This window comes from Ammospiza caudacuta, chromosome 2 (assembly GCF_027887145.1).
Source record: "Ammospiza caudacuta isolate bAmmCau1 chromosome 2, bAmmCau1.pri, whole genome shotgun sequence".
Lineage (NCBI taxonomy): Eukaryota > Metazoa > Chordata > Aves > Passeriformes > Passerellidae > Ammospiza > Ammospiza caudacuta.
Genome location: NC_080594.1, coordinates 71,898,485 through 71,919,309, shown reverse-complemented (window position 1 = coordinate 71,919,309; position 20,825 = coordinate 71,898,485). Strand labels below are relative to the sequence as shown.

The 20,825-nt window shown below is 43.9% G+C and overlaps 2 protein-coding genes across 2 annotated transcripts; one reads left to right on the top strand and one right to left on the bottom strand.

Annotated features, from left to right (window-relative positions):
- Positions 1-1,145: 1,145 nt before the first annotated feature.
- On the bottom strand, positions 1,146-8,428 carry CLN5 (CLN5 intracellular trafficking protein). Its single transcript, XM_058800094.1, has 4 exons — positions 8,263-8,428; positions 5,457-5,622; positions 4,078-4,303; positions 1,146-2,296 (listed from the first exon to the last, which is right to left on the bottom strand). Exons 1-4 carry the CDS (start codon positions 8,394-8,396, stop codon positions 1,785-1,787), a joined length of 1,038 nt encoding a protein of 345 aa, XP_058656077.1. The 5' UTR covers positions 8,397-8,428; the 3' UTR covers positions 1,146-1,784.
- Positions 8,429-14,124: 5,696 nt separating this feature from the next.
- On the top strand, positions 14,125-20,175 carry LOC131554586 (glutamine amidotransferase-like class 1 domain-containing protein 3, mitochondrial). Its single transcript, XM_058800091.1, has 4 exons — positions 14,125-14,354; positions 16,857-17,028; positions 18,812-19,016; positions 19,887-20,175. The coding sequence occupies exons 1-4, from the start codon at positions 14,247-14,249 to the stop codon at positions 20,077-20,079; spliced, it is 678 nt and encodes a 225-aa protein (XP_058656074.1). The 5' UTR covers positions 14,125-14,246; the 3' UTR covers positions 20,080-20,175.
- Positions 20,176-20,825: the final 650 nt, after the last annotated feature.

Sequence of the window (20,825 nt, the reverse complement as noted above, 5' to 3'; positions counted from 1 at the left end):
GTGATCTACAAGCCTGGTTCTGTGATCCTGTTTCCCCTTCAGAGCTTTGAACAGTGGTTTGTGATGTTGAGGCTTTTTCCTGGGAAGACAAAACTGGGTTTAACCACATTGAGGGTTTCAGACACATAAAAACATGCATCAGTGAGAGTGTAACTGCTGTAGATGGGCTTGCTGCAGCCCCTCTGACTTCCCTAGAGCCTCCTGGATTACCTTCCTGGTGGTGCTGGGTGCTGCTCTATTGCTGGCTGGGGTGAAACCAGGACAGTGTCTTAATCCAAAGCTGAGCTCAGTCACAAGGGCCTGTGGCTTGGGCTAAAAAGACTCAAGTCTTTCAGTCTGTGGTAAAAGATGAAGTTTCACCTACCAATGGAAGTAGCAGCTTGAAGAGAGGTGTGCTCATCCTCTCATTCTTCTGCCATTACCTCTCATGCTCATCCCATTACATGATAATGCAATTCAACTAATTAATTGTAGTGACTTTCTGAATACAAGGGTAATTTTCTGCCATTCTTATTTGAATCCAAGCACTGTGTAGTCTCCTCTCTGGCTGAAGCAGGGTATTAGCTTGGCTCAAGCCAAATGAAACTGCAGAGCTTTGTTCCTGTGTTCCTGCTTGGCCACAAGGCAGCAATAACCTCTGCAGGAGCACAATTCATCCCACAGCTAGTTTAAAAAAAACATCCAAGTGAGCAGTGAACACTTGGAGATGACTACATTGCTGCAGCTGTGGTTTTTCAGTGTGCAGGCACCTCAGTAGTTTGCAGAAAGCCAGTGTTCCTCTGGCTTTGGTCCCTTGGGTTTAAAGGGAACTAAGTAGTTGCCAAAGTGCTCTAAGCTGAGCCTGGAACAGGACTCAAGGACAGCACAGCTGGCACAGCACTACTGCAAACATCACTGCCAGCAAGAGGCTGCAGTCACATTTTAGAGGCAGCTCTGTGACAAGCATGGATTTTAACTCCAATGTTGATGCCCCACAAGCTGTCATTACCTCTTTCATATTAAGAGATTTCTATGCTTTTAAAAAACATTTGAAAAGAATATACACAAATTCTACAAAACTGACCCAACTGAAGCCTCAAGTAGACTTCAAGATCGTAGACTGGTAGAACACTGCAATTATGCATGAGTCAACATCAAGGCAGGCAGTCTGGCTTATATCTGTGGCACAGAACACACATGAAACTGAAGAAGAGCCATCTGTATGGTGTTTACAGTGCCGCTGAAGGAAGCAGAGTGGTGAAAAAGCATCACCCATACCATCCTCCAGTACATTCACTGCCCCAGGCCCCAGCTGAACAAACCAGAGAACTACAGGAACAGCAGTGTAAGGCACATGTTGAAGGAACTGGACACATCCAGACACTCATGCTGAGCGAGTTAGTCCTTGTAACTTGTGTCCCCCCTCTGCTGGTGGCCAGGTGCCATCTGCTGCCCCGTGGCCATGCATGTGAAGAGTCCCTGAGCCAAGAGCAGGCAGCTGCCCCCCCATTCCCCCTCTGGCACTGCAGAGCTCAGCCAGAGGAGCCACTGCAGTCTCCCCTCAGGCAGCAGGGGGCCATGCTTACACGGAAGCTGGCCAGGTCAGCGATGCTGAAGTGTTCATGAATGTGTTATACAGGATATAAGAAAAAATTGCAGTCTTTAACTTGGTACAGCAAAGCCATCCCAACACAATTTTTACAGTCAGCAGTAAAACATACAACCCTTTCACATCATCATGGTAGTGCTCCAAAATCCTTAAGAATATTTTGCCATAAAGGCAAATTTTGTTCTTCAGTAGACAGTCATACACCAGAGGATGCTTTGCTGCCAACGGGCAAAGGGACCTCTTCATAAATTATTTTGAGATAAGGGGACTTCATAGGTAAAAACCAGTATTCCAAGTTGTAGAAGAGGTAAAACTGATGATTCAAGATAACACGATCAATTATTCTGAAAAGATCCACAAAAAACTCTCTGACACTCTGATGAGGTTTGAATGGATTGTAGAAGTCTCTTATGGCTGCTGCCAGTGTCTTGTTTCCTTGTGGTCCAAAAATAGATGTTTCATTCCCCAAATAAATAGGTTCTCCACTGAATAAAATTATGCTGGTGTAGTTTGTTTGTATCTTCTTAAATACAGCTCCTAAGTCAGCTAGCTTCTGGTAGGTTCTCAGTATAAACTTGGAGCACTCATAAGAGTCAAACCACACTGTTGACTTTTTGTCAGGACTTGCTTGAACTGTCCAGGTCTCGTAGTAAATGCCAGTCTCATTGTCGTATTTTACCCATTGTGCCATTTCATTAAACATGGTTCCTGTAAGAGATGAAAGTATTGCAGACATCAGGTAACAAATGCAGGATTCAAAATGTTTTCCATAGGTTCACCTGCCTCCACTGCAAAAGTTTACCTACACTACCTCACCATACAGAGACACAAGGTTTAGGTCAGAGGGGCAAGGGATAACCCACTGAATAAACTACATTTACATGCAGGTTATTTAAACTGTAATTCCTCTTCCTGTAACTATGCCAGAACATTCTAACACCAGAGAACTGTGACACTTCTCATTTTGCATTATCCATGCAGACAAACAGGGCAGAGGTAATACAGTCTACAAGAGATGCTGGCAAAATGCTCACCAGACCAATAGACATTTCTGCACTTAAAGTTTTAATTAAATTCAAAAATTCAGAGCAGATATTTTCATGTTTCTTCACAAAAGGGACACAGACTGAGACATCCTGCTGATTTAGCACAGCTGGCAAAGCTGAATTGAGCCAAATTATGGGTGGGATGTAAGACCACTACAATGGTATGCTTTTTGCCAGCTCTCTGAAGGGAGCAAGATCAGCTCATGATGCTGTTCATCTGTGCTTGCATCCACTCACCCTCTTTGGGTAGAAATCTGACAGTTATTGTGAAATTCAGACAACTGAAAACTCTCAGAGATGCTTCTTCCTTGAAAGTTTCATGGAAATAGAAAGCAAGAAAGGTGAGGAAGACTGTAGCTATGCCTCCATGAGGCACCAGTGTAGCCTCACCTTTCTTGAGCATCAAATAATCCACAGGGAGAGGAAGCATGACAAGTTCCCCAAATGTATGAAAAATTTTAACTTGGTATTTATACAAGAGAATCCAACTGTATCAGGCATCAAATACTTCAGTCATGAACTACAAACTCACAGGAAAGCAGCTCCACTTTACTTCCTTGTTTAAAGAACTGCCTAGAATTTCTTAGCAGCACTGGATAGATGATGCAGAGACTGAGGCCAGCAAAGCTGCTAAAGGTGGAAGTGGGCACACACAAAGCACCACATCACAAGAGCTGTAAGCTGACTGTCCACTGTGTCTTTCACACTGCACCGAGTTCAGAAACTAAGCAGTCTTCATCACACAAAATGTAACTCTCCAAGTCCTCAGTGAACTTTTTTTTGTAAGTCATTCACTCTACTGCTAGAGCAATCAATCAGATTTATGAGAATGACCTTTTTATTTTAGGATTGCAGTGATCAGTATACAGCAGGAAACTCCTCTGGTGATCACCTATGTATTTTGAAGTGTAAGGCCTAGGTTTGTTCTACAACATATGACAGAGACCTATTACTGGGGACATTTTCACAGCTTTTAGGACACATAATGAGGGGGACAGAAACAGAGATTAATATTTGTATATCTTTGAGATTGTTTCTAAATATGCCTTATTTGTTTGCTCAATAATGAACATGTTTTCAAGAGTTTTTCTATCTCAGCAGTCATCTGCCACTTCACAATAGAAGATTTTGTTTTGGTGAAGCCATGTGAAAAGAGCCCATAATGACTCTGTTTAAACTGTTTTGCTATTTTTACACTCAAGAGACTCAAGTGTTTTTGTACAGCAACACCAAATGACTCTCACTTAACAACTCTCCAGTGTGAATTGTTCAAAAGGCAGCAGCCTCATGCCACTTTCTGTATTCAACAGAATGTCTGAAATTAGCATCATTGACTAATGCTGCAAATAACCTACAGAACATAAATTAAAAGATACAGCTTTACAGAAGACAAGGCTGACTCTACATTTTGTATTAACATTATCCAAAGCATCTCAAATGTACCTGATATTGTGGTCACAAGAACTAAAGTTCCATTTGCCTTCCAGTGTGCATCATCTATTCCTTCATAAAAGCAGGCAGCTCCCTGGTTACACCAGAACGGTGCATCCATGCCAGGCCGCAGGTGTGGAAATGTGCAGTTCCCAAGCTGGAAGAGCTCATACCACTCCATTGTGTAGTTTTTGCCTGTTAGAGAGCTCCTGAAACCCACAGCATCATGCATAATTTTCTGGAAAATAAAAAAAAAAACAGAACCAAACCACCAAAACATTGATTTCATAACAACTTCAGCTTGACCTGTACAGAAGGTAAGATGCTCAGAAGCTGTTCTGTAACAGGGTGAGAAGAGGGGAGGGAGTTCCTATAACATCTTGAATTCTGTAACACTGAAGCACAACACACCAGATTGCATGACACACACACCACTATTCACAGCATCATGCTGTCTCAGTGGTTGTCTATCCATCCATTGTAAATTCTGTCATTTGGAAGAAGATACTCAGTGGGAGCTCATCATCAAGACTCAAGCTGTCTTTTGAATCCTTAACTTCATGGGGGTATCAGGGAAATAAAGAGCAGAACCAAGTTACCAAAACCAGATCTTTCTAATAAATGCTATAAAACTAATGAGATAAATACTTCATTTAAAAGCTGTACAGTAAAAACATAAATCCAAACTTAGTTAACAATTGAGATAACAATATTTGAATCTATTCCCATTTTTAACTCTTTGTGCTTGGTTTTGATTCACTAACATTTCTTTACTAATTAGGAATCATGCTTTGAAGATTAATTTTGCTACTGCTACAACTATAAATATTACTAAAGCTAAGACTTCATGTTTGCATGATTCTATGAATGGAGACTTCAATTCCATACTCATCATAACACTCAAGAAAGAACTGTAAAAGCAACCAACTTCTCATGATCCACCGTTCTGACCAGCTGGCTGTCTGCTGACAGATACCAATGTCCAAGCAAATATGTGAGTTTTTAACAAGAGAAAAATTAATACACTAAGCAACTATTTTACCTGATATAAGAGGACAAATAAAAGTATTTTCTTGATGTGATTATAGCACAGAAGAAAAGACATACAAGACTTAATGGTGTGTGTATACAAAGCACTTATGCAGCTATAGAGGGGAACGTGTTCAAACCTACCAATGACGCTGGTCCTGCTCTTGTCTTTAGCTGAGCTGAATCCTGTACACTTTGTTTGAAACTTTGTGTTCTTTGAATATCCACCCTACAGATAGCCCAGCTCTGTGTGCTCTAATATTCTTCCATACAAGCCTATCCCAACCTTACAGCTCCCACTCTTAACACCTGCTGTTAAACTCAGCTGAATTTGTCACTCTTTGTTAAAAATGTCACCTTACCAAATGTCCTAGCAGGTCCCCATACTTGAACTCCCACACTGGAGCCTGTAGTCGATACACCTCAATGACATCCTCTTCCTTCATAAGCGGGATGGCAGAGCCAGTGGGACAGAAGGTGTAACGAGCTTGGCAGTAAGGATCGGTTTTGGGACGGAAATCAAAGCGCCTGCATTGAGAAAGAGAAGCACACGGAATGACAAGCACAGCTGGAGTACCCGTCATGGCTGCCTGAGGGGGACAGCTTATGTGTCCAGCACCCCACAAGACAGATTCTGTGACCCAGACACTGCAACACTTGGACTACTCCAGTTCATAAGGCTGCTGGGGTGCACATCTACAGAAACAAGACTTCAGGCTCACAAATGGAAGTCATATTGTACTGATCGTGAAGGAGTGGAAATAATGTGGATTACAAAGGGTGACATACTCACCAGATCAGAGATAGTTTGGATATCTGCCTCAAAAGGATAGTTTGAGATCTGCCTCAAAAACATTCTCCTGGCAATTTATTTACACAGGGACTGACCAATTTGTTCTTGCTATTCTATAGTAAGAGGTCCCCAGAGCAGCTATTTTGACTCTACAATACTGCGAAGTCCAGAAAAATAATTAATCCCTCTATGGTAATTTAGATAAAGACGTCATTGGTATCATTGCTTCTATTTGATTCCTATCAAACCTCAAAAACTGAAGACCCAATCCACTTCCTTATCACACTACATTCAAACAGCAAAGAACCTTTTTGACAAGTGTAGGGGGGAGTGTGCAGCCAGGTTTTGGAAGCAGGGTGGCTACAGGGGTGGTTTCTGTGAGAAGCCACCAGAAGGTTGCTCCATGTCAGGCAAAGCCAGCTCCAGGATCGACCCTACACTGGGCAGGGCTGAGACAATCAGGAATGACAGCAATTTTGTGATAATAAATTTAAGAAGTAAAAAAAAAGTTACCGCACTGATGTAATTGCAGCCAGAGAAGAGCAGGCTTAGAATATGTACGTGGCACAGCCCTGCAGATGCCACAGTCAGTGAAGAAGGAGGAGCAGGAGCTGTTCCCTCCAAGAGCTGGAGCTGAGATTCCCCTGCAGCCTGTGGAACAAACCCACATTGGGGCAGGTGGATCCCTTAAAGAATGCTTTGACCCCACAGAGCAGGCTGCAGACCTTTGGAGAGAGGAGCCCGTGCAGGAGCAGGCTTCCTGGAAGGACTGGTGACCTTCTGGGGGACCCGCGTTGGAGCAGACGGTGCCTGAAGGATTGCATGGAAGAGTGACCCCTGCTGGAGCAGGTAATGAAGAAGTGCTGCCTGTGGGAGGGACTCAGGCTGGAGGAGTTCATGGAAAACTGTCTCCTGTGGAGGGGACCCCACACTGGAGTCGGGGAAGGACTCCTGTCCCTGCAGGAACAGCATCTGATGAAATGAGCCAGACCCCCATTCCCCATCTCCCTGCAGCACTAGGGGGAGGAGGCAGAACCTGGGAAGGAGAGAGGGGTGGAGCAAAGGTGTTTTTAAGATTCATTCTACTTCTTATTATTCTGGTCTGATTTTGTTAGCAATACATTCAATTAATATCCCAAAGGTGAGTCTGTTTTGCCTTGTGATGGTATTTGGTTAGTGATCTCTCCCTGTCCTTAACTCAAGAACCCTCAAAATACCTTGCTGTATTTTCCTTCCGCTCGTCCACTTGTGGAGGGGAATAATGGAGTGACTTTGGTGAGCACCTGGCATCCAGCCAGGATCAACCCACTGCAACAAGTCTTCCTGTTCCAAGTTCCTTTAGAGTCATTCCTGTATTTCCCTTAAAACAACACTCCTATATTCCCGATACCATGACAAATTGGCATGCACGGCTTGTCCAGATTTTGTCTGGTTAGCTGGGGGGGGGGAAAAAGAAAAAGAAGGGAAAACAATCCCCAAACCCTAACGAGTATGTCTGAAAAAAACACACAGAAAACAAAAACTTAGGCCAATCACACATTCAAGTGCTATTTCTAGCTTACATACCTTACATTTTCAAGTACCCCTTGCACTGCATGTGACAAGAAGGTAACAAGCATGTTAAGAAGCACTGAAACCCCACATTTCTGAGCATCTCACACCAATAGGATTGTTCTCCAAATCTGACCATCCCAAGACCCAGTCCTGCAATTCCTGAACTTGCTGGAAAATCCCAACAACTCCTGACTGCAAGACCAGCTCCTTCAGGCATCACCTGACACAAATTTAACTGCTGGGAATTGCACAACAAGCTCTCAAAATTTCAGGTGTGCATTATTAAGCTGCAGTTAAACATTGATAACTACTCCCTTTACAAACAGCAAACCCGCACAAAATACACAATCAAGCATAGTGCTTCTTCTGGAGGGGCTCATTTCCTCGGCACGGCCAAATCTATCGCTATTTTCACAGCACAACGTGCAGTCTCCTGCTGTCCCCGACACCAGCAGGAATTCTGGAGGTCAGGCAGCTCTGGAGCAGCGAAGGGGATTTTGCCGTTTCATTTGTCACGAAGCATGACGCTAAGTTTAATTTTAAAAGCAAAAAAACCCCGTACCCTGATTTCCTCACCACGACCTTTCCTGCGGGCATTAAGGAGCGTGTTTAAAGCGGGCAGTCATTCCCGGGGAACCAACCCCTCCCGCTGCAGAGACCAGGGGCAGCTCTCGGCCTGGCATGGCACCACGGTTCCCACGCCAAACCCCGTGTCAGTGACCATCACCCCGAGATCAGAAAGGGGAAGCTTCCCACGGCCTCTCAGTCTAAGGCACAGAGAGGCAGGAGCAGCGCGGCAGAGGCCCTGGGGTGGCACTCACCTGTAGGGCACCGGCCAGCGCCGCCGCGCCGAGCGGGGCTCCCCCGACACATGCAGGCCCCACGGCGCCAGGAGTAGCAGCAGCAGCAGCAGCGGCGGCGGCAGCAGCAGCCGGGAGCAGCGAGCGGCGCCCATGGCGGAGCCGGGCCCGGAGCTGCCGGGGAAGCGGCGGGGCCGGAGGAGGCCGGGCGGGAAGGGGCCGCCCCCGCGCCCGCCCACGGGGCCGGGGAGGCCGGAGGTGCCCGCCGAGCCCGGGCTGCGGGCAGGGCCTGGCCGAGCGGGGCTGCTTTTCCTCCTCCTCCTCCCGAGGGAAGCCAGCCGGGTGCAGAATCATCCCTGAGAAACGTCACCCAGCCGAACTGCGACTGAGTTTTCTGGAGGTCCAAGGAACTCCACGTCGCTGTCGTTCAGATGGAGCAGGGATCCCCTGAACGTTGTCGTTTCACGCATTGCTTTGGAGACGCGCCAAGGCTGGTGGAGGGTCTGGAGCGCAAGTCTTACGAGGAGCAAGTGAGGGAATTGGGGGCAGTTCGCCTAAAAGAAAAATAGGCTTATGGGGAACTTTATCACTTTCTACGGCTCCCTGAAAAGAAATTGTAGGCCGGGGTCTGTCTCTGGCCCCAGGTAATCAGTGACAAGATGAGAGGACATAGTTTTAAGCAGCACCAGGGGAGATTTAGGTTGGACATCAAGAAGAATTTTCTTGACAGAAATGGTAATTGGATATTGGAATGGACTGCCCAGAGAGGTGGTGGAGTTACTGTCCCTGAAGGTATTTAAGGACAGACTGAATGCAGCACTGAGGAGGCACTGAGTGCCGTGCTGTAGGTGACATGGGGTGTTCAATCATAGGTTGGACTTGATAATCTCAGAGGTTTTTTCCAACCTCATAGATTCAGTGATTCTGTAAAAGGCACATCAAGTGCCCATCCTCACACTCAGAACCTACTGAGGGGGTGACCTCTGGGCCTGGCCCAGATGATGATGTGAGGCCTCACCAAATGGCAGAGAGGCTTTTGCTGTGATAAACCCTGTAACCCTGAGCCTCTTCAGACTGCCCAGAAGTCTTGTCTGAAACTTTTCAGGGCTTCAAGCTAAGTCTGTATATCCATCATCCATTTCAGAATGCTTTTTCAAATTGTAACACTTTACAGGAATCATATAGCAGTTTATTCTCTCATCTTTATGGTAATGGTGAGAGCTATCTTGCAGATAAGAACTTCTGTCTTGCAGATGAACTGAGAGAAACTGTAAAGACAGGTTTTTCAGCAGCATCCCTGCAGAAAACACAGCTTTTTCCAGCTCAGTAGAGTTCAAAACTGGCTATGCTGGCATCTGAGTCCAGAGGGCTAAGTTTAGTAGTTGGCATGCAGAGTGAAAACACTGGTGTATGCTACTCACTGGGTAAATAATAACTGTGCTGTGGACTTTTGACTATCAGGAACCAGAAAAACATCCCTGCTCATTTCTTGTGAGCCCCTGAAGCACAATCAGTTCTCTAGTCAGCACTGTGCTAGGCTATATAGTCAAACAAAACTGCAGGTGGAAAACCCTGCCTCCTTCATAAAAATGCAGGATAGGCTGCTGAATATCAGTTTCAGTAATGCTGGGGGTACTAAAGATGTTCAGAAAAACTTAACTTTTTTTAACTTAAAACTTTTAATTTCAGGAACATTTTCTTATCTCACTTCCCTGCTGTCACATTCCATAGTGTTTATTTTTAAAATCCCATGCTATTCAGCACTATACATTAATTTAATGCATGCTTACATAATCAATACATACTTATTTTAATCTCATGTATGTTAATTGTGTCTGATTTATAAAATCTCTGGGTTTATTTGTTAGAAAATAAAGAGTGCCAGTAATCATGTGTGTTTCATAGCTTGAGTGTAGTACAATATACCAGCTCTTATATCTGTTCAAAAAGATATGTGTTTGTTTGGAATATTGCCATAATTCCTAGTGCTAGAGATTTAGATGTGTAACTCTGGAAGTGCTTTATGAAATGAAGGAAGGCTAATTTATCCCTTCTGTGAAATCAGGATGCAAGGAAGTGAAAAGGAATAATGAAGGTGCCATAACTGCTCACTAGCCAAACTAGAAATGCAGTATGAACAGGTTCTTAGACCTCACTCAGCATATGTTTGCAGTGTGGACTATTAAATCTCCACTATGTAGATGGTGAAGGGGTTGATTTTTTTAAATAGCATTTTTATATCTCACTTCATCACATCCCACAGGAAACTTTTGCAGCGAGGTACTGGTTTGTTTTTTTCTCATGCAACCTAAATTATGCTGAAATAGAAAATAAACCACTAATATATTTATGAATAAATATACTTGAGCTAAAAAGACATTGTCTAGTTTATTATGCAGAAACCTGTCAAATTCCCCATTATAAACCCACAGAGATGATCTGCATCTTTGTCCAGTAACAGGCTTTGAGTAAATACTGAAACTGGCTACAAAGACCAAATTTTAGACCTGACAGGATTCCTAAATTTTTGTCATTTCCCAGAATATTTTCTTCTTTGATTAGTGAAAACAACACACAGCAGATAAAGCTAAAGCTATCTGCTGAAAACACAGCAGATAAAGCTACACATCTGGCAGCTTTACTGATCACAGGGTTTTTTTCCCCCACTCACACTGGCATATGTCAGCTATTGAGTCAGCTGGACACATACTGAGAAATACAAACATCACCTGAAATCATGCTGAAGCTGCTCTGAAAGACAGGAGTTCATCAGTCAGAGGCACAATCTCTGCTTTTGAGGGGTAAGGAAGGAATTTTGAGAAAAGGAGCCAGAAACAGGGCTCCTGTGCCCCTACACTTTGCTACATAGCCTGAGATGCCACCTGAGCTGTGAGCTGGGCTGGGAGAAAGCAATGTCTTGTTTTACAGGAGATGGGAATGACTGGGCTTTGTAAGATACTGCTAAGAGTTCTCCTCAGGATCTCCTTGACCGTGGCAGCTAGAGTGAGAGCTGTGCTTGGGGCAGACGTGCAGTTCAGCAAGCATTTGGGATTGCAGGGCAGCTCCTCCTTTGTCCACCAGCTTAGGGGGCAGGTGATGGAAATTATTTATTTCCAAGATGAAATTCTGGGGGGGCAGGGCTCTGCTGAAGCCTGAGAGATAGGATGAGGGTTGGGATAAGGATGCACAGGAAGTTCATCATGAGTTTTAAACTGAGATGAACCCTCTGGGATTTGCTGCAGGGTAGGGATAAGTGAATTGATGAGTCAGCTGGGTGCCTGTGAAATACAAAGAGTTGTCCAAGTCAAATTTAAGCTAACAGCCATTGTCAGGCAACTAAGGCACCTCAAAGCAGGATTTCCACCAGAGAAAACATATATCTCAAATCCTGGGCAGCACGAAAAAGTCTGCAGTCTAGGGCAGAGCTGTAATTCAATCCCTTGAAGCCTGGAGGGGTCAGTACCTGCTCTCTTCCCTTCAGGGTGTGCAGCTTGTTGGTCAAGGTCTGATAAAAACTTGTGAGGAAAGTCAGAAACTGCTTCTGCTCTGCTGAGACACCTCAGAAGGGGTTCCCTGCTCCTTTCCTGGCAAGCTGCTTTCAAGCCAAAGCTCCTGCCTCCCACCTGAGCTACAGTGCAGCCACACCTGGACCCAGCTGTGTACCCCACTGATGCAGACCCAGTACATTGGTCATTCCAGCCTTGCATTTGCCTCACCACCATGGATTTTTCTAGTGATCAGACTCGAGGTGGAACCTCACTGCTGTTTCTGGAAGGGAACAGACCCATAGTAGTGGCTGGATCCAGCAGCAGCCCCAGGTACAGCAGCTTAGAGGCTGGGATTACACCACTTGTGTTAAGGCCAGTTCACAGGATGTGCAGGAAGAGTGACCCACAGAGGATGGGGAAGAGTCCTCTTAGGGTTACTTTATGGTGACAGAAAGCTAGGGCAAGGCCATGGATGAAAACATGGACCTAAGACACAGAGGGCCATGACAAGGTCACACAGTCAGGGCAGGCACACAGCACGAGCAAGCTGGAGCTAGATCTGGGAACAGAGCTGGCACAGAGGTGCGACATAAAGAACCTGAAATGGGATAGGACTATCATATCCCAGCCAAGTCTAGGGACAATCCAGGAAAAAGGACCACCTATAACATGAATCTGAGATCCATCTAAAAGACAGGGCCAGAAACAAGACTGGAGATAAGGTTACGGACAATTCAGGTCCAGGATCCATCCAGAAAGACTAGCCAGTAAGTCAGGTCAGAAAGGAGCAGGGAATTGTAGTCCTGAGGGTGCTCGCTTCCCTAGCTCTAACATTAACCCTAGCCCTAACAGCAGAGCTTAGGACTACACTCATTTCTCTGAAAATGCATTGAGCTTTGTTGCCTTATATATCAAGAGTTCTATTATCATTAGAGTGCAAGGATTCCATATTGCCAGAGTTTCATACCTCCTTGATGTGTCTCATAGGCAGCTTCTCTAAGCACGGACTCTTCCTGCTCCTTGCAGTAGTCATCTAACTCCAGATCCCACCAATCCACTCCTTATTGGCTATACCACTGTTCTTATTGGCTACAGGTGTGGCCTGTTAAGATCCGGTCTGCTCCTAATCTTTAGTAATTGGTTCAGCTGCAACTGTTTGGGGGATCAGATTACATTCTATACCACCTTCATACTGTATCCCCCTACAGAGCTTCAACTCCTTCCAGGCAGAAGCTGCAGAGAACTCCTTCTCAAGCATAAAGATGACTCCAGTGGGATTCCAGCTCTGCAGACTCTCAGTGGAGCTATGCTGTAATGCTCAATCCTAAGAGGCAGAGTGTGGGCTGTGGTGTAGGCTGAGCTGAAGCCCTACACCCATTTGGAGTAAACACTGCCCAGCAGACAGGAGTCTGCCCTTCAGCAGGGAATTTCTCTATCCTGGCCCTGCCCTGTTCCAGAATCTCCCTGTCCACCATGCCACACAGACTCCCAACCAATCAGTATTCAACTGAATGCATTTTGCTGCAGGAAAAGGCTCTGCTTTCAAATGTTGTTTTTGTTCTGCCCAGACTGCTCACTCTCATGTCCTCTGCAGAAAACCCATACTCCAAATTTTTGGAAGACACTCTAATTTTTCTACAAGATCTAGCTTTTCAGTCCTCTGGTTCAGTAGAAGAGTAGGTTTTCATTATTAAACACAAGCTTCTTCTTATAAGAGAGGCAGCTCTTGAAAAACAAAGGACCAAGAGCTGAGAGATCTTTGTGAAATTCAATGCAGGTGATGCCTGGTGTGGCATTCGAGTGCACAGTCCTAAAGAGGAGACATGGGATGTATTCTTTCCTTTTTGGTTCACTAAAGCAATGCCCTAAGGGAATAAGTGGGAAGAAAGTTTCGTTTGCTAAAATAGCTCAGTTTTCCCTGATAAAGTGGAGCAGCTCCTTAAAACCAGGCATGAGGTTGAGGGAGAAAAAAGGCTTAGGTGGGGTCACTGAAACAAACAGCATCAGGACCCAGCAGTACCGCAGGCCCCTTACTGAACTCTACTTTTTTTCTTTGGCTTTCAAAGCAATTTGGAAGCCGATTTGCATTACACAATTATAGCCCTACGTGCAAAACAAACCCAGCAAACAAAGCCCACCTCACAGGCACCCCCTGAGGCTCAGCGAGGCCCCGGCACTTTCGGGACCAGCGACAGGGTTCTGCAGCGCACCGAGGTCACCGTGCGGCACCCGCCCGTCACTGCGGGGCGCAGGCTAGGCCAGCCGTGGGGCCGAAAATATGTCTGAGCTCTAAAATGTGTTCTGTTTAAAACTAGAGACACATGCCCTTTCCTCTCTAGACTTCCTCATTTATTTGCCGCCCTGCCCGCCCGCCCGTATGCCGGCGGAAGGTGGAGACGGCGGCGCAGGCGCGGCAGGAGGAGGAGGAGAAAGACCAGGGACCGGACCGGGACCGTGGTGCCAGGCCCGGGCCCGCCGCCTGGCGCAGCTCCTTGCCGGGCCTGAGGGGCGGCTGCCATGGGCAAGCGGGTGGCGCTGGTGCTCGCCGGCTGCGGCGTCTTCGATGGCAGCGAGATTCACGAGGCCTCGGCGGCGCTGGTGCACCTGAGCCGCGGCGGCGCGGAGGTAGGGGGGGGCGGCGGGGTGTGGGGGTGTGTGTATGTGTCTGTCTGTGTCTTTGTGTCTGTGTGTCTGTCTGTGTGTGTGCGTGCGACACAGCAGCCGAGAGTCCCCTCTCCGTGGGACAGGAGCCCCTCCCGGTTTGCGGTGCTCCCTGCGCCGCCCCTGCACCCTACAAAGCCCATTCAGCCATAACCTCTCTCTTTATGTTGCCCCCCTCCTCCTGTTTTATTCATCCCCCTCTGTGAAAAACGCCAGTCACTTGTGTTTAAATTTTTAAAAGTTTGTTAATAATAAAATGGTTATAAAAATAGCGACATAATTAAAGTAATAATAATTTGGACGATTTGGATTAGGACAATATGAGACAATAAAAACAAACAGTTACGGACGTCCGGGTACCTATTTCTGGGCAAAATAACACCCGGTAGATACCCACTCGTTAACAGAGGATTAACCCTTAAAAACAACAGCCTATTGCATATTCATACACTTCATACATGATGCATGAATTCCATTCAAACAGGATTCTGTCTGGTCAGTGTCAGCTTCTTCTTCTTAATCCTAACGGCGTCTTCAGGCCTGAGCGAGATGGGAAAAAGTTCGTTTCTTCTGATAAGGGAGCAGTAAATTATTTTTCTCTGAAAGATTTAGGTGTCTTGTGGCTGCTATCTTGGTGCGAGTCCTTTCTTTAAAAATGTATCTTAGTTTCTTTTATAACATCATGTTATTACCTAAAACTATATTTAACACACTACTTAAGAAAATTAGAACAGCATAACTTTCTAACATAACACATATAATACTCATTTTAATATTTGCAAAAAGCCAGTCATAAAATACGCATTTTTCAAATTTTCAAACCCTCCAAAGGCCTGCCTGGCTCCCTGACAGGAGTTCAGGTTGCACAAGCAGCTGGACACAAGACTGAAAAGGGGTTTCATTGATACAATTAAGTTACTATACTAAGAGTCAAAGACAGCCCTGCCCAGGTGAGGGCTGTTCCCCTGAGCCTGTGTAGAAGTTAACTGGAGATACAAAACTTGTTTGGCTGTGATCAACCAGTTGTAAAAGAGGGGCTTCATGTGGAGAGTTCTCTGAATTTCCCTGTATAGACAATGGCACAAAAGCTCCAGTGGGTGTGCTTGATTTGTGGAATACCACCAAACACCCAGGCTTGCATGACTCTGAAATAAATGATCAATGTCTCTCTTGATGTGTAATTATTTGCTTGTCACACACCAGGTAATGAATCCAATTTTGTGGGCAACAGTGCCAGACTCTTTTTAATGGTGCCCAGTGACAGGAGAAGGAGCAATGGCCATAAACTAAACCACAAGGAGTTTCATCTCAACATGAGGAGGAACTTCTTTACATTGAGGGTGGCAGAGCATGGGAACAGGCTGCCCAGGGAAGCTGTGGAGTCTCTGTCTGTGAAAATATCCAAAACCCACCTGGATGCATTCTTGTGGAGCCTGTTCTAGGTAACCCTGCCTGGTCAGGGGGCTTGGACTGGGTGATCTCCAGAAGTCCCTTCCAGCCCTTAGAATTCTTTGATCCTGTGAAGCCAGGAGCAAGGAGAAGCTGGAGACCTGTCCTTCTCTTCTGGGCACAGGGAGATGAGGATGGGTTAAAAGTCTTTATCTTCCTTCTGATTGCTTTTGCAGCCCTCACTGGGGATTACCTGCTTGCTTTCTGCTCACAGTTTCTGGGCTCTCTTTGGTAAGCTGGGACTTGTCAGAGAAGCCTGGGCCAGGACGTAGTGGTGTGCTTTGGTCCCATCTGTGGCTTCAGGTGGCAGAAGCTGGTCACTGTGTGTAGCTGTGCTCAGGTGTCTGATGGTAACAACAGCACCCTCATATTTAGCACAAAATTGTCGTCTCGGAGAAGTCTGCAAAGGAAGCTTCAAAACAGACACCGTGGTGCAGCCCCTGTGGTACCCCTGTCACAGGGCTTTGTGTTCTGATGCACTGTCCACCTTTTGTGTCTAACCAAAATCGGTTCTCCTGTGTTTTGGTCTTGCTTTCTGCTGCTGGTGTTTTAGGACAGCTGGTAACTCTTAATGTTTGCTCTAGAAATGCTTGTAAAATTTGCATCTTTAACTTTTTTATGTCAAACGTTTGTAGCACTTCCATCCCATAACAGTTAAGAGCAACCTTTCTTCAAAGTCAGCTGCATGTCCAGTTGGGCTGCTGGTATAAATTGTGGTGTCCTGCTTGTCCTTGGGTTTATCTGCCTTGGCAAAATCAGTAAGCTTGATATTGGCATAAGAATACTCTCCTGTCAGAATGCTGCAGTAATAGGATGGGAATAATGCCTGTGTTTACCCATCCTAATATATCATATGTTGCTTTAGATATTTAATGTGCTAGATTCATCCTGTGGAATTTGCTTGACTTAGATAAGAGGCTTCAGGGACAAAACCTATTTTCATTAAATGATCTTTATTGTGACAAATATGTATGAGTTTTATTTACATTCACAAAATTGCTTCATCTCTCTTCCTAGGTGAAGATATTTGCCCCCAATATTGAGCAAAGGGATGTAGTCAATCACCTAAAAGGAAGTCCAGCAGAAGAGAAGAGAAATGTGTTAGTTGAAAGTGCCAGGTTGGCAAGGGGAAACATTCAGGATTTGGCTGAACTGAAAGCTAGTGAATTTGATGCTGTCATTTTCCCTGGTAGGTATCACAAAATCACAAAATACTCTGTGTTGGAAGGCCCACAAGGATCATTGAGTCCAACTCTTAAGTGAATGGCCCACACAGGGGTTGAGCCCACAACCTTGGTGTTATTAGCACCATGCTCTGACCAGCTGAGCTCATCTTTCAAAAGAAAATTGTGATTTTTTTAACTCAATATATTTATTGATGCATAGTTCACTTAAGTTAAAATGCCAGAGTGTTCTCTTGGTATTAAGTTATGCATCCCACCATTCCTTCTTACTGAATATTGTGAAAACTTCACTACTTATGTATGGACAAGAATTCTGACCAGAGTACAAAAATAGGGTCAGAACTCAGTTACAGGGCAATGCCTTAATTTCAGGGCCTCTGAAAATGTTGGCAGAATAGCAGGTTTCCAAATAGATGATGTTCCATGTCAGATGGGAGTACATTCTGTTTTAATTATGTATCCACTCAGCTGCTGATCGAGTTGTACTAAACATGTTTATGGATAATTTTTCATTTAGAGACCACAAAATTTCATTCCAGACAGAGGTAATTGTAATCATTTTTAGAAATGAAGAAGCTGGAGCATCACGAGAAAATCATGATTTGCTGAAGATCTGTTTCCAGAATATTAATAGTACTGTTAAATACTGCCTTCATGATTGGGCCTGTTAATTTTGGAGTTTTCACACTGCTGTAAGGCCAGCAGAGGGAGCATGTGTATAACACAGAGAAACAATTCTGCCTGCACTGTGAGCAGTTGATGTCAGGGCTGATCAGGAGCAAATAGAGGCTCACAGATGTTTTCCACATTAATTTCATGCTGTTATAACCCAGGCCCGGGGGGATTGCTGTAGTAACTGTTAGAGGGAAATAAACCCTATTTAGTTTGAAAATTAAAATCTTACCTCAGAGATTTCAGATAACACTTGAAAGTGAGCAAACCGGGAAAGGAAAAATATTAAAAATGCAAAGCTTCTTGATGTCTGCCCAAGTACTTGTGGAAATTTCCTTATGCTTATTGGAGAAAAGTTGATGCTGTGCACATTCCATGTGGAATAACCTTACTTTGAGTATTCTGATGGTTATAAATCCAGCAGACAAAGGAGCTGTAAAATACAATCTGCTTATGCAATTAAATGACGATTAAATGTATCTAAAGGATTGTTAAAACTAATTTATAGAAAGACAAATCAGCACTATTTTTAATAGGAAATTATGTTATCATTTACAAGGTTTTTTGTCTTAGAATACCATATGTTATAATGTCTATTTTATGTAAAATCCCTAATGGTTTTTTTATTGTGTTAATGTTTTCAACTTTTTTAAGTTGAAAAGTAGTTCTAGGGAAGAAGAAAAGCTCTTCTATAATTGCTTAAGCATAAAAATAAAACTTGAGAGTTCATTACTATAGAGGGTCAAATCACTGTTTGCATTACTTCCATACTTGTGCTTTTAACTAGTAGTCCCTCTTCTTTATTGAGTGCAGGAGAATGTGACGTTTCCTCTTTGTCTAGTTGTTACTTTTTGAAACAAGGTTAAGCTTTCTGGCCTTCATATAACCTGCATGGTATAAAAGAGTGCACAGCTAAACTTTTAACATTGTAAATCCATTGTTTACAGGTTACAGTGACATTGTAAGCCTTTCAATACAGTGACTTAACAGTCCCACTGATACCAAGATTATGTTGTAAAAAAGAGCTTCTGTTTGGTGTGTGCTACATCAAATTTAATAGCTTTTAGCAGTGCCTTATATTTGAGCTTTTTGGTTTTGGTTTGTTTTCTTCCTTAGGTGGTTTTGGTGTAGCAAAGAATCTGTGTTCCTGGGCTGTAGATGGCAAGAACTGTACTGTCAACGAGCATGTGAACTCCACACTCCAGGCCTTCCACAGTGCTAAAAAGCCCATTGGTTTGTGCTGCATATCACCAGTTCTGGCAGCCAAAGTCTTTCCTGGCTGTGAGGTTACAGTTGGTCAGGATAAAAACGTAGATGGAAGGTAAGAAGGAAATGGATGGAGATGATTTTCATTGGAATTAAGATTAGCAAATGGATAGGCTTCTGAGCAAAAGTTTCTTTAGTTACTTTTTAGAAAAATTAGTGACAGTTTTCAGGAGAATAATAGTAGTAGGCGCAGAACTCTCAGGGCAGACAGAGTGAATCCTTGAGGTCAGGTGACTTGTGATGCTACAACCAGGTATACACTGATCTGAGATACCATAGAATTGTTTAGGTTGGAAAAGTCCTCTAGGATGGGTGAGTCCAACTGCTAAAACAGGGATTTTTAATAAAGTTTTTCTGGTGGTAGTGGTTTGGGGCCACTTTAGGGGAGGGAGATGAGAACAAGGCCTGGCAGAAAGCAGTACTGCTTCAAGAACTGTCAACTCCCAATAAAACTTCTGAATTAAATTTATCAGCAGCCATAGTGGGAGATTCTGTTCAGAACAGATTGCATCTGTTTCTTCCTTATCAGAAGGGGGGAAAAATCAAAATCTCTGGAGATCCCAGAGGAACACCTTGCATGGAGGGGTTGGAAAAGGTTGCAAGTTCAGCTGGCTTCTCTCAACCTTTTAAAGATCAGTTATGGCTGCACTTGGTATCATCTTCCAAACTTATGGAAAGATTATTAAAAAGTATTGTACCTCCTGACATATTGTGTCTCCATATTTCAGACCTTGTTTTCAAAGGTATTAGATCACTTGATGTGTCCATAGGGGATAGGAAAATCTGATCATAGCAGCCTCTAACTCCCTTGTCATCATCAGTTAAAGACTCATGCAGATATTGTAGTTCTCTCATTCAAGTTACGTGTGCAGAATTTTATGGCTGTATCATTCCTTTATGTTAATTAAAGTCTTTTTGTTTACAGATTTCCTGATGCTGAAACGGCATCTGCTATAGCAGAGCTTGGATGTAAGCACATTTGCAAAAATGTAAATGAATCCCATGTGGATAAAGCCAATAAAATAGTTACTACCTGTGCTTTCATGTGCAAAGCTCCTCTGCATGAAATCTTTGACGGAATTGGAACAATGGTACAAGAAGTCCTGAAGCTTGCCTGACTAGGAGTGTACAGACTTCTCCAAGAAAATCAGTGTAGCTAAGCATGAACATTTAGCTTCCTTAGATTGAATAAATAAAATGATGCAACTGCTAAACTTCACAGTTCCTGGTTTGTTTGGTGGGGTGTTTTTTAATATTTAATACATCAGATAGTTACTGCTGAATTTAACCTATTTATTTCTCTTTTAAAATAGAAACCATATATTGAAGGTGATGGGGGAGTTCCTTTGGGTTTTTTTTTTTTTTGTTAATGAATCCAAATGTATTCAGCTGCAATAGCAATTGCAATGTACCCAGCTGCAATTACAAGTGAAGTAGCTGTAAATGAGTCTGTTTACCATCACTATAGGTGAATAATTCAATTCTGATTTCTAATCAGAGGAGAATAATAAAAGAATGTGGTTATTTGGGTTCTTTTTTCCCCTTGCAAGTCTTTAAGCAGGTATTACTGATGGACTTCCAAAATTTTTGCAGAGCCCCTAGGTAAACGAACTTTATAAACCAAGATGCAGCACAAATGAATGCATTGCATGTGCAAAATACACAAGTTTTGCGCCAATAAATGAAGGAATTTCCGATTTATTTAGTAAAATTAATGAGATTTATTTTGAAATTTTTTTTCTTGCATACATTGTTTATTGCCCTGAGGAAGACAGTTTTATATGTATTAGAAACCATGCTTTGATCTTCTAAATGTGAAGAAAGGCTTGACAGCTTCTCTTAGACGATCAGTCTGGCAAGGCTT

Bases quoted from the DNA above. Each gene is read 5' to 3' on its own strand.
- CLN5 (XM_058800094.1), bottom strand. From the start codon at position 8,396: ATGGGCGCCGCTCGCTGCTCCCGGCTGCTGCTGCCGCCGCCGCTGCTG. The intron at 5,623-8,262 runs GTGAGTGCCACC...TTCTCAATGCAG, and splicing joins CGCTGGCCGGTGCCCTACAG to GCGCTTTGATTTCCGTCCCA. The intron at 4,304-5,456 runs GTAAGGTGACAT...TTTATTTTCCAG, and splicing joins GGGACCTGCTAGGACATTTG to AAAATTATGCATGATGCTGT.
- LOC131554586 (XM_058800091.1), top strand. From the start codon at position 14,247: ATGGGCAAGCGGGTGGCGCTGGTGCTCGCCGGCTGCGGCGTCTTCGAT. The intron at 14,355-16,856 runs GTAGGGGGGGGC...CTCTCTTCCTAG, and splicing joins TGAGCCGCGGCGGCGCGGAG to GTGAAGATATTTGCCCCCAA. The intron at 19,017-19,886 runs GTAAGAAGGAAA...TTTTGTTTACAG, and splicing joins GATAAAAACGTAGATGGAAG to ATTTCCTGATGCTGAAACGG.